This window comes from Ciconia boyciana, chromosome 1 (genome assembly GCF_034638445.1).
Source record: "Ciconia boyciana chromosome 1, ASM3463844v1, whole genome shotgun sequence".
Taxonomy (NCBI): domain Eukaryota; kingdom Metazoa; phylum Chordata; class Aves; order Ciconiiformes; family Ciconiidae; genus Ciconia; species Ciconia boyciana.
The window spans coordinates 208348308-208361251 of record NC_132934.1 but is presented as its reverse complement, the minus strand read 5'-3'; the positions used below and the strand labels follow the sequence as shown (position 1 = coordinate 208361251).

General features: G+C 43.8%; 1 protein-coding gene across 1 annotated transcript; it reads right to left on the bottom strand.

Annotated features, from left to right (window-relative positions):
• Positions 1-1848: 1848 nt before the first annotated feature.
• Positions 1849-12724, bottom strand: LOC140648789 (transmembrane 4 L6 family member 1-like). The gene is made up of 5 exons (XM_072855085.1): positions 12554-12724; positions 8970-9035; positions 3356-3501; positions 2382-2568; positions 1849-1869 (listed from the first exon to the last, which is right to left on the bottom strand). Exons 1-5 carry the CDS (start codon positions 12722-12724, stop codon positions 1849-1851), a joined length of 591 nt encoding a protein of 196 aa, XP_072711186.1.
• Between the last annotated feature and the right edge of the window lie 220 nt (positions 12725-12944).

Here is a 12944-nt window from a genome sequence, read left to right as displayed (position 1 = left end):
CTGGCTTTATCATAGAGATGAGAGTCAGGGAGACAAAACTAAAGGATGAGGCCAGGGCTGATATTTAGGGGGTGTGAAGAGCTCATAGAGCCCCTCTGCTGATGAATGAGTCTCTCTCGGTCTGGCTACATGCTGAATATCCTTACTTATAGCTGCCTCCTTGACTCTTTTCCTGGTTGAATCACTTGGCTTTATTTTGATGTCCACTTTATATGGTAGCACTATCCAGGCTTCACTGCAGACAATGAACATGAGCTTTTTAAGCCACCTGACAGGCTTGGATGCACCTAGTCATTATTGCAAAATTCAACAAGTCTTATGCTTTTTTTATAGAAGGTACTTTTAAGTTTTATGGTCAAATTTCCTGCTTCTAGGGGTGAAGCTATTCTCCAAGGAAGTGTACATGTGTTCCTCATCTTAGCACAACAGTCATTTTCTTCCCCATTTTGTATGAAGTGGTTTGTGTGCTGCATTAGAGGACAGCACAACTAACCATGTGTGTCTGCAATAACTGTGTTCAAATAACTTGCTCCCATGCTACAGTGCAGAAATATGAACAACTTTTGACTGAGAAAACATAAATGTCTCTCTTTGAGAAATAGACTCCAAGTGCTTCAAATATGTTCAGATTTTCATAACTTCTTACATGCCTTCAGGATGGATAAAGATTATCTAACAGCTTGGCTGACTCAGGGAATTCAGTGGCATGACCAAGAATTAACCTTTGAGGAAGTCACTGAAATGATGGCGTTTCTGAAATTTGCAAGTCATGGATTTTAGCATCAACGGCTTGATCTTGAGTGATGATGGGGAATTACACACTTCCTCGTTGGGATTACTGTTGCTGTATCACTAAGACTGATGCAATTTGTTGCCTTTCAGATTATATCTCTTAGTTGTTACTAAGCTGCATGTAATTACTACCTTCATTGATTTAATGTTTATCTTTACCAGTTAATTGCTTGTCCATTGCTGTCTGTTCTAGAACAGTCCTACAGACCTGCATGGAAATTAGTGAGACTCCTATGCAGTCTTGTGAGGGCAAAATTGGTGCTGAGGTTCTCCTCCTTTTAGTTAAACTGGACATTGTTAAACTCTTGCTCCAGACCCTACTGTCTGTATTGACCCAAATGCCCCTCCAGGGCTACCACGTCTCTCAGATGCTCCTGAAGAACTGGTGTAGAAGTGCACTGGACTTTGTCAAACATGATAGCAAGCTACCAAATGAGCACAAGGGAATTTGGCTCCAGGATGGCCTAGGGAGACTGAAAACCGTGTGCTTCAATTGCCTCTGCAGTGTCGCAAATGACACTCAATATATTCTCTGCTCATCCTAATTTAAATCTGGGAGTGCCTGGGTAGCAAGTTAATAGGAACGGACGGGTGAGCTCAAGGTGGGATTTGGAGGGGGCGGGAGGTTATTTACATCCAGCCAGAGAGCACCTGCTTCGTGCAGCTGATAAATGCATACATTAACAACGGTTCAGTTTCCCATATACACAAGAGGGCAAGTGGTGAGCTTTGATCTGGGGACCTTTGTGTTTTATGCACAAGTATGGCAGTCAGGACTAGACAGATTAGTGGTTTTGCCAATACCTGAGATTTAGCAGGAAAGTTTGGAGAGATGAAAATTTGGAGTCTCAGATCTAAATGATCCAGTCTTTTTCCACCCTGACTTCTTTATAAAAAATTCATTTTGCCTCATGAAACTCCTGAACATTTTGGGCTTTCTTTGTCACCCCCCCATAGATGGGCTTTCTTTGCCATCCCCCCCATAGCACAGCGCACTATCCTTATTGTATGTGAATCGGCAACTTGGGGCTTGTCCTGGCATTCCCTGTAGATCATTCACATTCCAGAAATATTTGTCTGAAAGGCAATGAATGAAAGATGATTAATTAATGTTCCAGAGGGATATGAGACTTACTGCAATCATCTTGTACAATGAAAATAAACAGTGAAAAAGAAGCAGTGGTGATAAATGAAACTTGAAAGAGGTTTTCTTCCATTTTGTAAAATGACATTTTTACTACTGTTGACCAACTCAGACCACTTCTACGTCTCATCTCTCTCACTTACAGATGCTGGGGGGTCATTACACTTTATCAGAAAGGCTTCTTGAATAGGAACACAACCATACAGCTGACTAGGTCAACACATCACACTGCTCTGCCATTTTGAAATATCTGAGGACCAGGTTATCCCTGACTACAATGTGAGGGAGAGAGAGAGACAGTGTGCAAATGCATCATGCCTCAGCTCCCTGGAGGAGCTCATTCAGGGGCTGTGCAGATCTCTCTGATCATGTACCATTCCCAGATCCTTAAAAACAAAAGCGGTAAGAATGTAAAGCACTCTGATACCTTTTACTGCATACCAACCTTTCTTTTCTTCATACATGTGCCACATATGAAGCCGGTAAGTCCACTGATGACTTGAATAAAACAAAGAATAGCTTCAATCACACCAATGGCCAGGAGAATAGAGAAAAGGACGATATTCCAAAGGATGATGTTTTCAGGTTCTTTGCAAATGCTCCATGTTGTCTGGTTGAACAAATAATTGTCTCTGTGATAGAGAAAAATAATTGGCGATGTGTTAGACAATAAAAATTTGAGAATGCTTTCTGTGTGTTCTGGCATTACATTTTCTGAACTTGATTGCACAAAAGTGAGTCTCAAATTCTACTATAATTGGGAAAAGCTGCTGATTCTCTTCAGAACTGCCTTTGCAGAGGTACAACTGATGACTAGGGAAGAGAGCCATATCTGTACTTTGTTGCATGCACAAGAATCTCTCTTTTGTTTTATGGCAGTGCTAATAACTAAATGGAAAGGCCCCTAGTGGTTTTAAAATGTGTCTCCATATTCTCCATTCCTGCTGTGGTATCTCAGCCCAGTCCATCCATCATCTCTAGCTCTGGCTTGAAGAGCGTGCTTGCCAAGGTTAACTTTAAAGAGTTAGAATAGATTTTTGCTTTGCTTTTCAGAAGTAGGTAGAGTAGACTCAATTCATGATGACTTAACAGATTAATGTGGCATACTTATCGAACATTTGCTTTTGATTCCGGTGGGAGTCACAGCTCAGCAGCCTTTTGAAAGCATGGTGCAACTTGCACAAGGGGCTGCTGACAAGCACAACAAAAGAAACTCAGGCAGTTTGCCCAAAGATGATCCTTGGTCAAAGAGATGACCAGCTCAAACATGCTGGCTCAGAGAAATGTGAATTTATTTGTAGACCAGGTGGACCATCAGTTCACTTTGGAAAAATTCAAATTTGCTATAAAAAGATGGGGGCAGAGGGGAGGGACGGAAGAGGGAAAGCAAAGTTGGAGGAGCCTGTAAGTCATACTCACTCCAGAGTGTCATTCCTGAAAGGGTAGAGGTATTCTCCATCACCTGTGTCGCACAGAGGGCCCCCAATCAGCCCCAGTGAGGAGATGACCGCACAATATGCTCCTCCCGCGAATCCCAGCACAGCCAGGACCACTGACAGCAGCATCTGAAAGGGAAAAGACCTTCAACATCACATGCACAGACAGACTGAGTAGCATGGAAAGCTTACACTGAATGGGAAGGTAACGACCTTTATCTGTTTCTTACTATATGCTGAAACTCATAATAATAGTATGATACTTGTGGGAATAAAAAATAGTTGACTTTTTCTGACTGGTGCAGCTATCGTAGATGTGAAAGGATTTCAGACTGTATTTGTTTTGCTTTTAAAAGTGGGTAAGCCCAGAGCTTTAATTATTCAGAGTTTTATACTTGATCAATCAATTATGAAAAATCTAGTGGTCTTCTTTCAAAAAGCCAACATGAAGCCAGTACTGGCTTGATGTGGTCCACATCACGTGCCTTGGCATTTCCACCTCTTCACCAAGAGCACCTTTCTTAGCCCTTGTACCAAGAGAAACTAGCAAGCAACTACCAAACCAGGTATGAAAGCAACAGAAGATGCATTAGTTGTTTTTGCTAATTGATGAGGAATGCAAAAGAGCCTTTCTTATTGCTGCTTTCCTTCATTTTGCAACAGCATGACATGTGGTTACCACTGCTTGTGTTGAGAAATCTAATTGTGCTGCATATGGCAATGAACCATTGGCAACTTCGAACTATATGCAATGCACCTGTATGTTTTAAATTGGCCACTCCCACAGAAATGTTACCTTTGCTCTGTTTTGGGGTAGTTTTCTGTTAATGGATGGAATGTATCGTGTTGCTATTTGTATATAGAAACAAGAATCTCAGGTGGGTGCTACTGGTGGTGTATCTGGGACAGGATTCCCACCAGTCTTGTTAAGACTTCCTGCCTGTGGTTGTTCACAACTCTGCCAAGAAGGAGAAGGGAAAAGGAAACTCTGGAGTAGACTGACAGAGCCAGGGGAAGACTGCCAGGGACTGAAGCCAGTAAGACTGCCTCAGAGTCAGGGCAGAGGCATGGCTGAGGAAGCACATGGGAAACACTCCCGTCCCTGACTTGGGTTTGAAGCCAAACACCTCTGGCAACATCTGTTGCCAGCAAATACCAGTGAAATCTAATACCCTACAAGGAAGGTAGAAACCTTCTCCTAATGCCAGCTGCTCCACCGAGTGCTGCATTACAGAGTCAAATGGAAATATCCACCATCCACATTGCAGATTTTCGACAGAAACTTGAAAACTCTTCGCTAGCCAAATGTGTTCAAGCTGGTGAATGCAGTTTCCAACTTGCCAGCCAATGACATTACTGTGTTCTGTACAACCTTGCATGCTGCCAGTGTGTGAATTGACTCATTTTGTGTGTCCTTTTGCCTCTAAAGCAATCCTTGAGTTAGAAGTTGCTGGGATGTCTTATGAGATTTATTTCATCATAACTGATTAATAACTCTGTCTTTTCTTGCAAAGCTGGACACTCTCTTTGTCTTTATCTGCATGTTGGCTGAGTTGCCTCTTAGCAGAGCTTCATTGTCAGCAAAATGTAGGTATTTAGTATATTGTCCCTGATCAAAGCAGTGCTGGGTTGCAGCTGATGCAGTCTCTCTCATAATAAGATCAACAGCCATGCCTTGCGGTGAAGGTCAGTGACTGATACTCTGTCTGAAACTCCCACCTACGCTGAACAACTCCTCCCCACCTATTTTCTCATTTACTTCAACTGTGCATTCTGCATCTTGGTTGAAGGATCTTAATTATGCTAATGATTAGTTTTAGCACAGCATAGCAGTATGGGCATCCCAAAGACGATTATGGTAGAAAAAGTCAAATGGTCTTTTGCTACTACTACATTTTATGATAGTGGTTAGTACTGGTAGTACTCATCAGTGCTATCTTTGATGACTGTTCTTTGACACGTGATTTTCTCATTTGAAAGCCATTGGCGGTATGGCTAGCTTCATCTCACCTATTTCCTTTACTGTGCACATATAATCAAAGACTGCTTGTCACTGAAAGGGGAATCTGAAGTTGCTGCAGCTGTTAAATTGTCTTTCCTGGGCATTTTCTAGATACACAGTGTCATTTCCCCATTATGTCTACTCTTCTGAAGCCTTTTCTGGAGGCTTGTCCCATATTCTATGGAAATGCAACAATTTTATTAACTATTGCATCACCTCAACCTTTCAGCATTTCCCCTAGCTGTACCATCTTCATTTATCACTTTTTTGGGAAATTTTTTATTTCCTCATTTGTGTCTTCAGTTGCAACATGAGATCTAAGCTGGGATGCTTGAGTTTGTTGAAATTAGTTTCCCATGGTGTTGGCCTGTTCTCTACCTCTTGCAAAGGTTTAGCTGATCCTTTTTGCTGATTTTCTGTTGATGTTTTCCCTGCTTTATCCTTCACACAATTGGATTGTCTCTGGTGAGCTGGTGAAGACTTTTAGCATTCATTCTTTGAGCATTTGCATCAGCTGCTTTGGTGAAATTACCAAGTTCCTCCTGTCCCAGCTTGTGCTGCTCTTTATTGCTCTGGTTCTTGTTTCGTGCACATTTCTTTCTTCTCTGTTTCTTTCTCTGGAGGTGTTTTTTTTTGGAATTAATATCCTGTCTGGTTATCCAGATATATTTGCTTATCTAGGTTTGTCTGGAAAGCTGCTATGGCTATTCTTTTTCTGCTAGTAACTCTTAAGGAAGGTTGAGAGAGAAATACTGGAGTATGTTTGCTGATGCAATGACAAAAACTGTATTTTGAGGGGGCCTTTTTCCCTCATTGTGCCAGTGCAGTGGATGCCTTCTGATGTGTACATGCTAAGCTGCAAGACACGGAAGCTTTCTAAATCTGTTACTTTCCAAAATCATTACTCCATAATGCAAGGACACGAAGCCATCTAGGTATGTTTGCAGGCAACAATTTAAAATGGATTAATGAAAAAAATTTCTCAATGCAGCACATAATCACTGTGAATTGGAGAACTCAATAAGGTGAATAAAAGGATGAAAAAATTAGTAATTATTATTACTGTTGTTGATACTTCAGCAGTGTGTAAACGCTGTGATGAAGTCTGAAACTATTAAACCAGGGATTGCACAAAATATAATAGGATAGAGTCCCTACCCTGAGGAAAATGGTTATGTTCTGACTGAATAATAATTCTGATCAGTATAAGTTCTTTAGCCTTTTTTTTTTTTTCCTATGAAAAGCAATGCTGACAATTCAGCGTAAATTATAATTTTATACCTAAGGTCCCCAAAGCAGAAAGGTGGACAAACTAACCTTTGGATTACAGAGGTTCCTGAGTACCTCCGGTGTGGGCTTTTTCTCCGCCAGTAGGTACAAGTTGGTGGACAAGCCACCAAGAGCTGGGGACCCCATATCAGGTCCACCCAGACCCACCTCGCAAGGAGCTCTGGCCCCTTGGGAAGCTGCTGCCATCATGCATGTTTGAACCAGTCCCAGGGCTCCTCTGCTCTCCAGTGCCTGAAGATTCACACCATACCCCGCCTTGGGTATACAGCCCATGCAGTCAGGGCATCTGAGCAACCCTGCTGTGGGTGTCTGTGCATTTCTTCCCACTATCCACAAAGCAAAGTTTCCCTGAGGTTTCTTCTGAAGAAGCACATCATTAGCCTTCAGATCTCCCTGCAATACTCACCTCTTTTCGCATGCTTGGAAATCACTCTTCCCCAGGAGCTGTGCATGGGAAACAGTTGTTTTTAATGCCATTCATAGCCACTCACTCTTTGCTTATGTCCTTATCTCATCTCTACATTGAGCCCCATCCTGTTTAAACCATAGAGTGACTTGTAGAGCTTCACCTCTTTTCACCTCACAGAGGTGGGCAATTCCTACAGTTCCAGAAGACAGCATTTTCGAAGATATACTGTCCTCACCGAGCCTATTCTCTAGTTTGGTTTGAGTAGCTTCATCACCTGGCCATCAGCTAGCCCTCTTTATACAAATATCATAGCGCATAATCAAACTACTTTCTCAACCATGTCTGTTGTATTCCTCTATAACAGCATACAAGGAAGAGGAGGAACAGCTTGCAGGTAACTGATCAGTGATGGGAAGGTGCAGACGGGGTACCTGGCATCCATGTGCTGCTGCTAGGAATGGCTCAGAAAGCAAAAGGGTGGTGGATGGGAGCAGAGGAGCATGGGGGGTCTGTGGATGTGGGCTGCTGGACGGCACTTTGCTACCGCCTGCATCGGTGGGCTGGGGGATTGAACCCAGCCAGCCTGGGGAACTTTGACTCTTGGCTCTGTAATATTTAGTGCTGGGATGAAGGACAGAGAAGGGAGCCCTGAGGTGCTGTGTGAACAGAGCCCAGTTCAGCTGAATTTCCCCTCGTGACTTACCACGTTCAGCTGAGCATGGGAACACCCGTGGTACGGCTGTTTTTCACCACCATTTTCTACATCATTCAAAACCAGGAGAAGCAGCTGGCTCAGGCACTGAGTTCAGGGTGCCTAGGCTCACATCCCAGCTCTGCAACTGGCCTACTTGGCCATCGTTAGCATCCTCTCTGTTCATGTGACATTTGATAAAATCCATGTAATGACATGTCCCTTGGGATGTACTTGCTGACATCCTAATGAATAATGAATTAACTTAAGTAAAACGTCTTGAAGAGGTAAAGGTCTTCTCATGGATCAAACTAAATATTAATTGAAGAGTACAGAAGAGACATGCTTTATTGTATGGAATCTCTCATTCCAGGCTGCTTCTGGGAAGGATGCAGACTAAAAAAACATTTCTGAGTCAGTTTATTCTTGCTAATAATGATAGCCACACAGAGGTTTGTGCCCAGGGCTTGAGGATTAATGGAGATGCCTGTATAACATGTTACTTTATAATATTCTTAATTATCAAGGGAAAAAGTCTCTCTGGCCTTGCTCTGGATGACAGAGAGTCGAAATTGCATTTGCACCTTTCATGTGCATAACGCTTGGGCAAATGCACGCTACAGGTGAAAGCCTTCCATGGGGACCAGCCTCCAGGAAGCAGTGCTGGCTCCTTAGGGCCAGCAGCAGCAGCTCCAGCTTTTAGCATGGGCCTGCAAAGTAGGGGACCTATCTGCCCCTACAGAGGTAAGCAGGCATGAATCTGAGGAAAAGCAAATTGCGATGGAAGGGTATGGAGGAAACAGGACCAGGTGAAAGCAGAAGGAACAGGCAGCTGTCTCAATCTTTAGGATCACCTCGAGCGGGAGGAAGCTGGAGCCGTGCTTTACTTCATGTGGGGCAAAGTGAAGTAGCTTTGACCCCTTCTGCCCTCAGCAATGTGGCTAAATGCTCCAGTACCTGCCCTGGCTGAGTATCATTTCCCTCATATCAGTGGCTGCAATATCATAACATTCTTGTTGGCTAACTGAGCTCTCAGCCCCAGCCCAGGGACGCTGTAGATCAAGCTCTTCTTCTGCATTTCCCTGACATGGCTGTTGAAGGTGGTGTGATGGTTTGTCATTGTACATTTCCACCTGCTGAGCAGCCATTTAAGAGCTATTGTGCAAACTCTATAGTGCTATATCAACACATAAATATCCACTTACCCCACATCTGTTAGCACAACATCCTGCTCCGCCTGCTCCCAGCATCATGAATGCCGGCAAAATAACCTGTGAGAAAAGCACAAGCTGAGTTGGTGTGCAGTACTTCTGCTGGCATGGTTTTTAAAGTCTAGGAGCTGGGGCATCATGTTCCTCAAATGCAAACCACCTTCTGCCTCTTCTCTGTGAGTTACATCTACTTAGATGTTGATGCTTGCTGAAGGGTAACTCAGGAAGAAGCGTGGGATTACAGCTAGAGCTGGCTGGCAAGTTTCTGGTACAGTAATTCTGGCTGCTGAAGCTATACTGCTTCTTTTCAGCAGGGGTTTGTTGTTTTTTTTCAGGAACAAACATGTCAGTTTTGAGAAAATGGAATTTCTGCTCAGAAAAGACACATCACTGGAGTAAGAATTATGTCACTTTAAGTCTTCCGAGTATCCTGCTGTGGATTATAATTGGGAAATCAGTCTTAAACTTCCTGAAACACATCTGACTTTGGTTCTTTGTGCTAAGCTTCTGGAAAACCTACAAAATAGACTTCACTCGACAGGGAACTCCCAGTTCACATCAGCTTTCCCCATGGTAATTATCAGGTGGAGCTGGACTGATACAATGGAGTCAGCAACCATCTGTGTCTCAGGATATAATGCCACCTTACAGAGGCACTCTGGAGATAGGAAAAGCTGCATTTAGTTTGGTAGCTAGAGGGCAAGAAAGCTTTTGTGGGTCTAGCTGTGCAGCCAGAGCACTCCTGCTGCCTTGCCTCTGCCCACCACTGCTTGTGTAGGCATCTCAAAGAGCAACGTAAGAAAATGAGTATTTGAGAAAGTAGGAAATGGTCCCTATGAAGTTAATGGAAGGAGGAGAACCCCCCCAAACAAACAAACAAACAAGGTAAAAGCTGTAAAAACAGCCTGACTAGATGTTGGAGAGATATTGTTCCATGTAGGGCAGGAAGAGCAGAATGCCCATGGTGAATGAAGCCCAGGGAATTTATGTGTGTAGTGTGAATATCTCTGTTAGACTGTGTAGGACAGTCTTATGAAACCTGCTTAGATTTGCAGGCCCCTAAATATTTTTCAAAGGACTTTCTCTCCATTGCCTTTTATGCACACCCCAGAGGCAGCCTCCAGCACCTGCCGTGGTCGCTGGACCACAGCTGGAGGCCTGCAGATGTAGAGCATTGCAGTTAAAAAGACATTCCTCTTCCTGGAAAGAAGTCAGCTCTTAAATAATCACAGGTGGTCCCCAAGGCAGCTTCAGCCCCAGCGTGCCACTGCCTGGCACTCAGAAGGAGAGCTAATACCTCTGCCCATCAAACCAACACTCCCTTTCCTCCAGGGCTGTCTTTCTTCTTTGGAGGTTTCCCATCTAAGCTGTGAACACCTTTGTGTCCTTTATTAGCCTGGCTCAGGATGAAGGGTTTGCTTGGCAGCTTTGTTTTTTTGCAGTGCCTGATTATAAACACCTGCCTTTTGACATGGGAATGAGAATCTGCTAGATTTGGCTCTTGTCAGTAAAATGAGGGCTGTGCGTGAGCCATGGCTCAGTCAGGCATTTCCCAGTGTTGCACATAGGCTTTCCATCAGGAAAGATGTTACTATGACACACAGAGCCAGTCTTCCTCTCTTTACACCCTAAACTTTTGAAATAAGGAAATGGAGAGGTTTTCACGTCATATAAAGTTCCATTAGAGAAGCAGCAGAGGAGGAGGAAAGGGTGGGGCTGGCTGCTCAGCCAAAGAGTGTGCTGATGATCTAGGCATCAGTCTATGGATGAAGTTCCCAGGTGGAAGCAGGTTTTCTGGCTCACAGAGGCAGGCCAGGCTGTTACGAAGTTTCCCCCACAGTCCTGGCTCCGGAGGCTGTGTCCTGGTTACAAGGTTGGGCAACCTGTTGGCGTGACTTTCCTGAGTTTCCTTTGGGGAGAAGCTGGCTGCATGGGGAAACACAGTGCAGCTCTGTCTGTCCCCACTGTGGAGTCAGGATACAGCCCAGGTTCCAGTCATGGGGCACTCTTGCCCCTTGCTTAGCTCCCTATGAGGCCCAGAAGCCAGTCTTCATTTTTCCATGCTTCCAGCACCTGGAAAACGGAGCTGATGATAATACTTTCTTTTCCCTTCTCTTCACCTGTGGGCATTTGTCATGCTGTTTTCTGGAAAACACATACACTCAACAGCATTGTTTGTGGATCAATAATTACTCCTAAAGCTGTGTTTTGAAGGTCAATGCAAATTTTTCCTCCCCTCTCACTTGCTGTTCTCATTTTTGATGTACTCAGCGCTGGCCACAGGCAAGCCTCTGTGGAAGCCTTAAAAGAAGGCACGTTTTCAATGAGCCTGTGATGCTCTCATTCCTAACATCTGCGTTTCCTTTCATTGAACGCCAATGACTCCTGGGCTTGCAGTGATACGAATTTTCCACAGGTCTCTCATGTAGTACCTCTTCTTCCTTTAGGCTTCCTTCCACAAACTCATGCTTACGTTCAAGCTCAGCATGAGTAATAGGCCCAAGTGGCAGCTGGAAGAAGAAGCAGGCAAGCTGCTGGTGGAGAACAATTTATTGAATGATTATACTGTGTTTCTGTTTTGGGAAATATGAGTCTGAACCACATCCATTGTACCTTTTCCATAGACTTAAGTGGCAGTTGCATCATAGCCTGACTGTGAATGAGATTTACTTTTCTCTAGGTTAATTATTCTTAAACATTCATGTTTTTGACGTGCAGGTAGCCAGCTCTGTGCCAGTTTACCATCTGCCTAGGCTGCATAACAGCCAGTACTTGTCATATGCATGTTACTCACTTGGCTTTTTATCTGCACTTGGGTGGATAATTGGAAGAGCGTAAAGGGAGCAGGCTTTCTAATGAACTGGAAGGATCAGTTATTCCCAAACTTGTTCCCTTCTAGTTATGGATATTCACATAAAAGTGATCTTTCCTGAGTGGTGGAATGGAGAACTGGTTATAGAAGAGCACATACAAACCAGATCAAACCCAAAAGGAGGTAGGTCGGTGTGTGGGAACACAGGGGGCATTTGGGATTTAAGCCATTTGAAGCTCCACATTCAATGAGTGTTGACTGGTGAACAGCCAACACTCAATGAATACCTACTGAACACCTACTGAAACATGTTTCAATTTTGCCCTTAATGTTTTTTGTGCATTGTGTGAGCATGAAATCAGTTAGAGGAGTAACAAGGGTGTGCAGCCAATAGTGAAAACTCACCACCTCCAGCTGAGCTTAGGACCTCAGCTTTGCTTTGACTCATGGAGACATGAACAGCCATGTCACCCTTTCTCCGCAGTGAGAAGTCAGTCCTATTGCTTCCTCCTGACTTGGAGTCCTGGCATTTATTTCAGGAATAACTCGTATTCCTGTGATTAGGGACTTTTTCAGTCTTGAATGTACTTTCTCAGCCCTGAACCCCAACTTCCCAGTTAAGCTGCTCACATGTTTATGCAAAAGACATTTCTATGACTTTTTTATTTGTTAATGGAGGTTTTCTTAGCCCTGAATTTAAAACAAAACAAAACAAAACAAAACAAAACCCACCCCATAATAAACAGTAGCAACACTTCTCTCTTACCAGTATCCCAGCGCCCAGAATGCCGTGGAAAAACCAGACCAGATCAGTTATCTCACTGAGCTGCAGAACTCGTCCGTTGGGGAAGTACAGGAGGATGTTGGAGACTATAGCACATGCCGCCAGTGGGAACAGGGTGATCCCAATGCATTTCGAACACTTCCCTGTGCACATGGTAGCTCTCTGCTGAGGAAAGACGCAGGGAGGTTTGGGTTACTGCAGCGCAGGGAGCACGGGATTTCAGCAGGTTTCTTCTTTAATGAAAGAAGAATCAGTTTTGAAGCAATAAGTGTTTCAGTTAAGACTTCCACAGATAATCCTGTTCTACAGAGCCTGTTCCCTTCAGAGACTTTATTTAAAACGGAATTATTAAAACCTGGGATGTTTAACTGAA

Coding starts and splice junctions, on each gene's coding strand:
- LOC140648789 (XM_072855085.1), bottom strand. CDS start 12,724: ATGTGCACAGGGAAGTGTTCGAAATGCATTGGGATCACCCTGTTCCCA. Junction 3,502..8,969: donor GTTGTGCTAACAGATGTGGG/GTAAGTGGATAT, acceptor TTTCCCTTTCAG/ATGCTGCTGTCAGTGGTCCT. Junction 2,569..3,355: donor TTCAGGAATGACACTCTGGA/GTGAGTATGACT, acceptor TCTCTATCACAG/AGACAATTATTTGTTCAACC.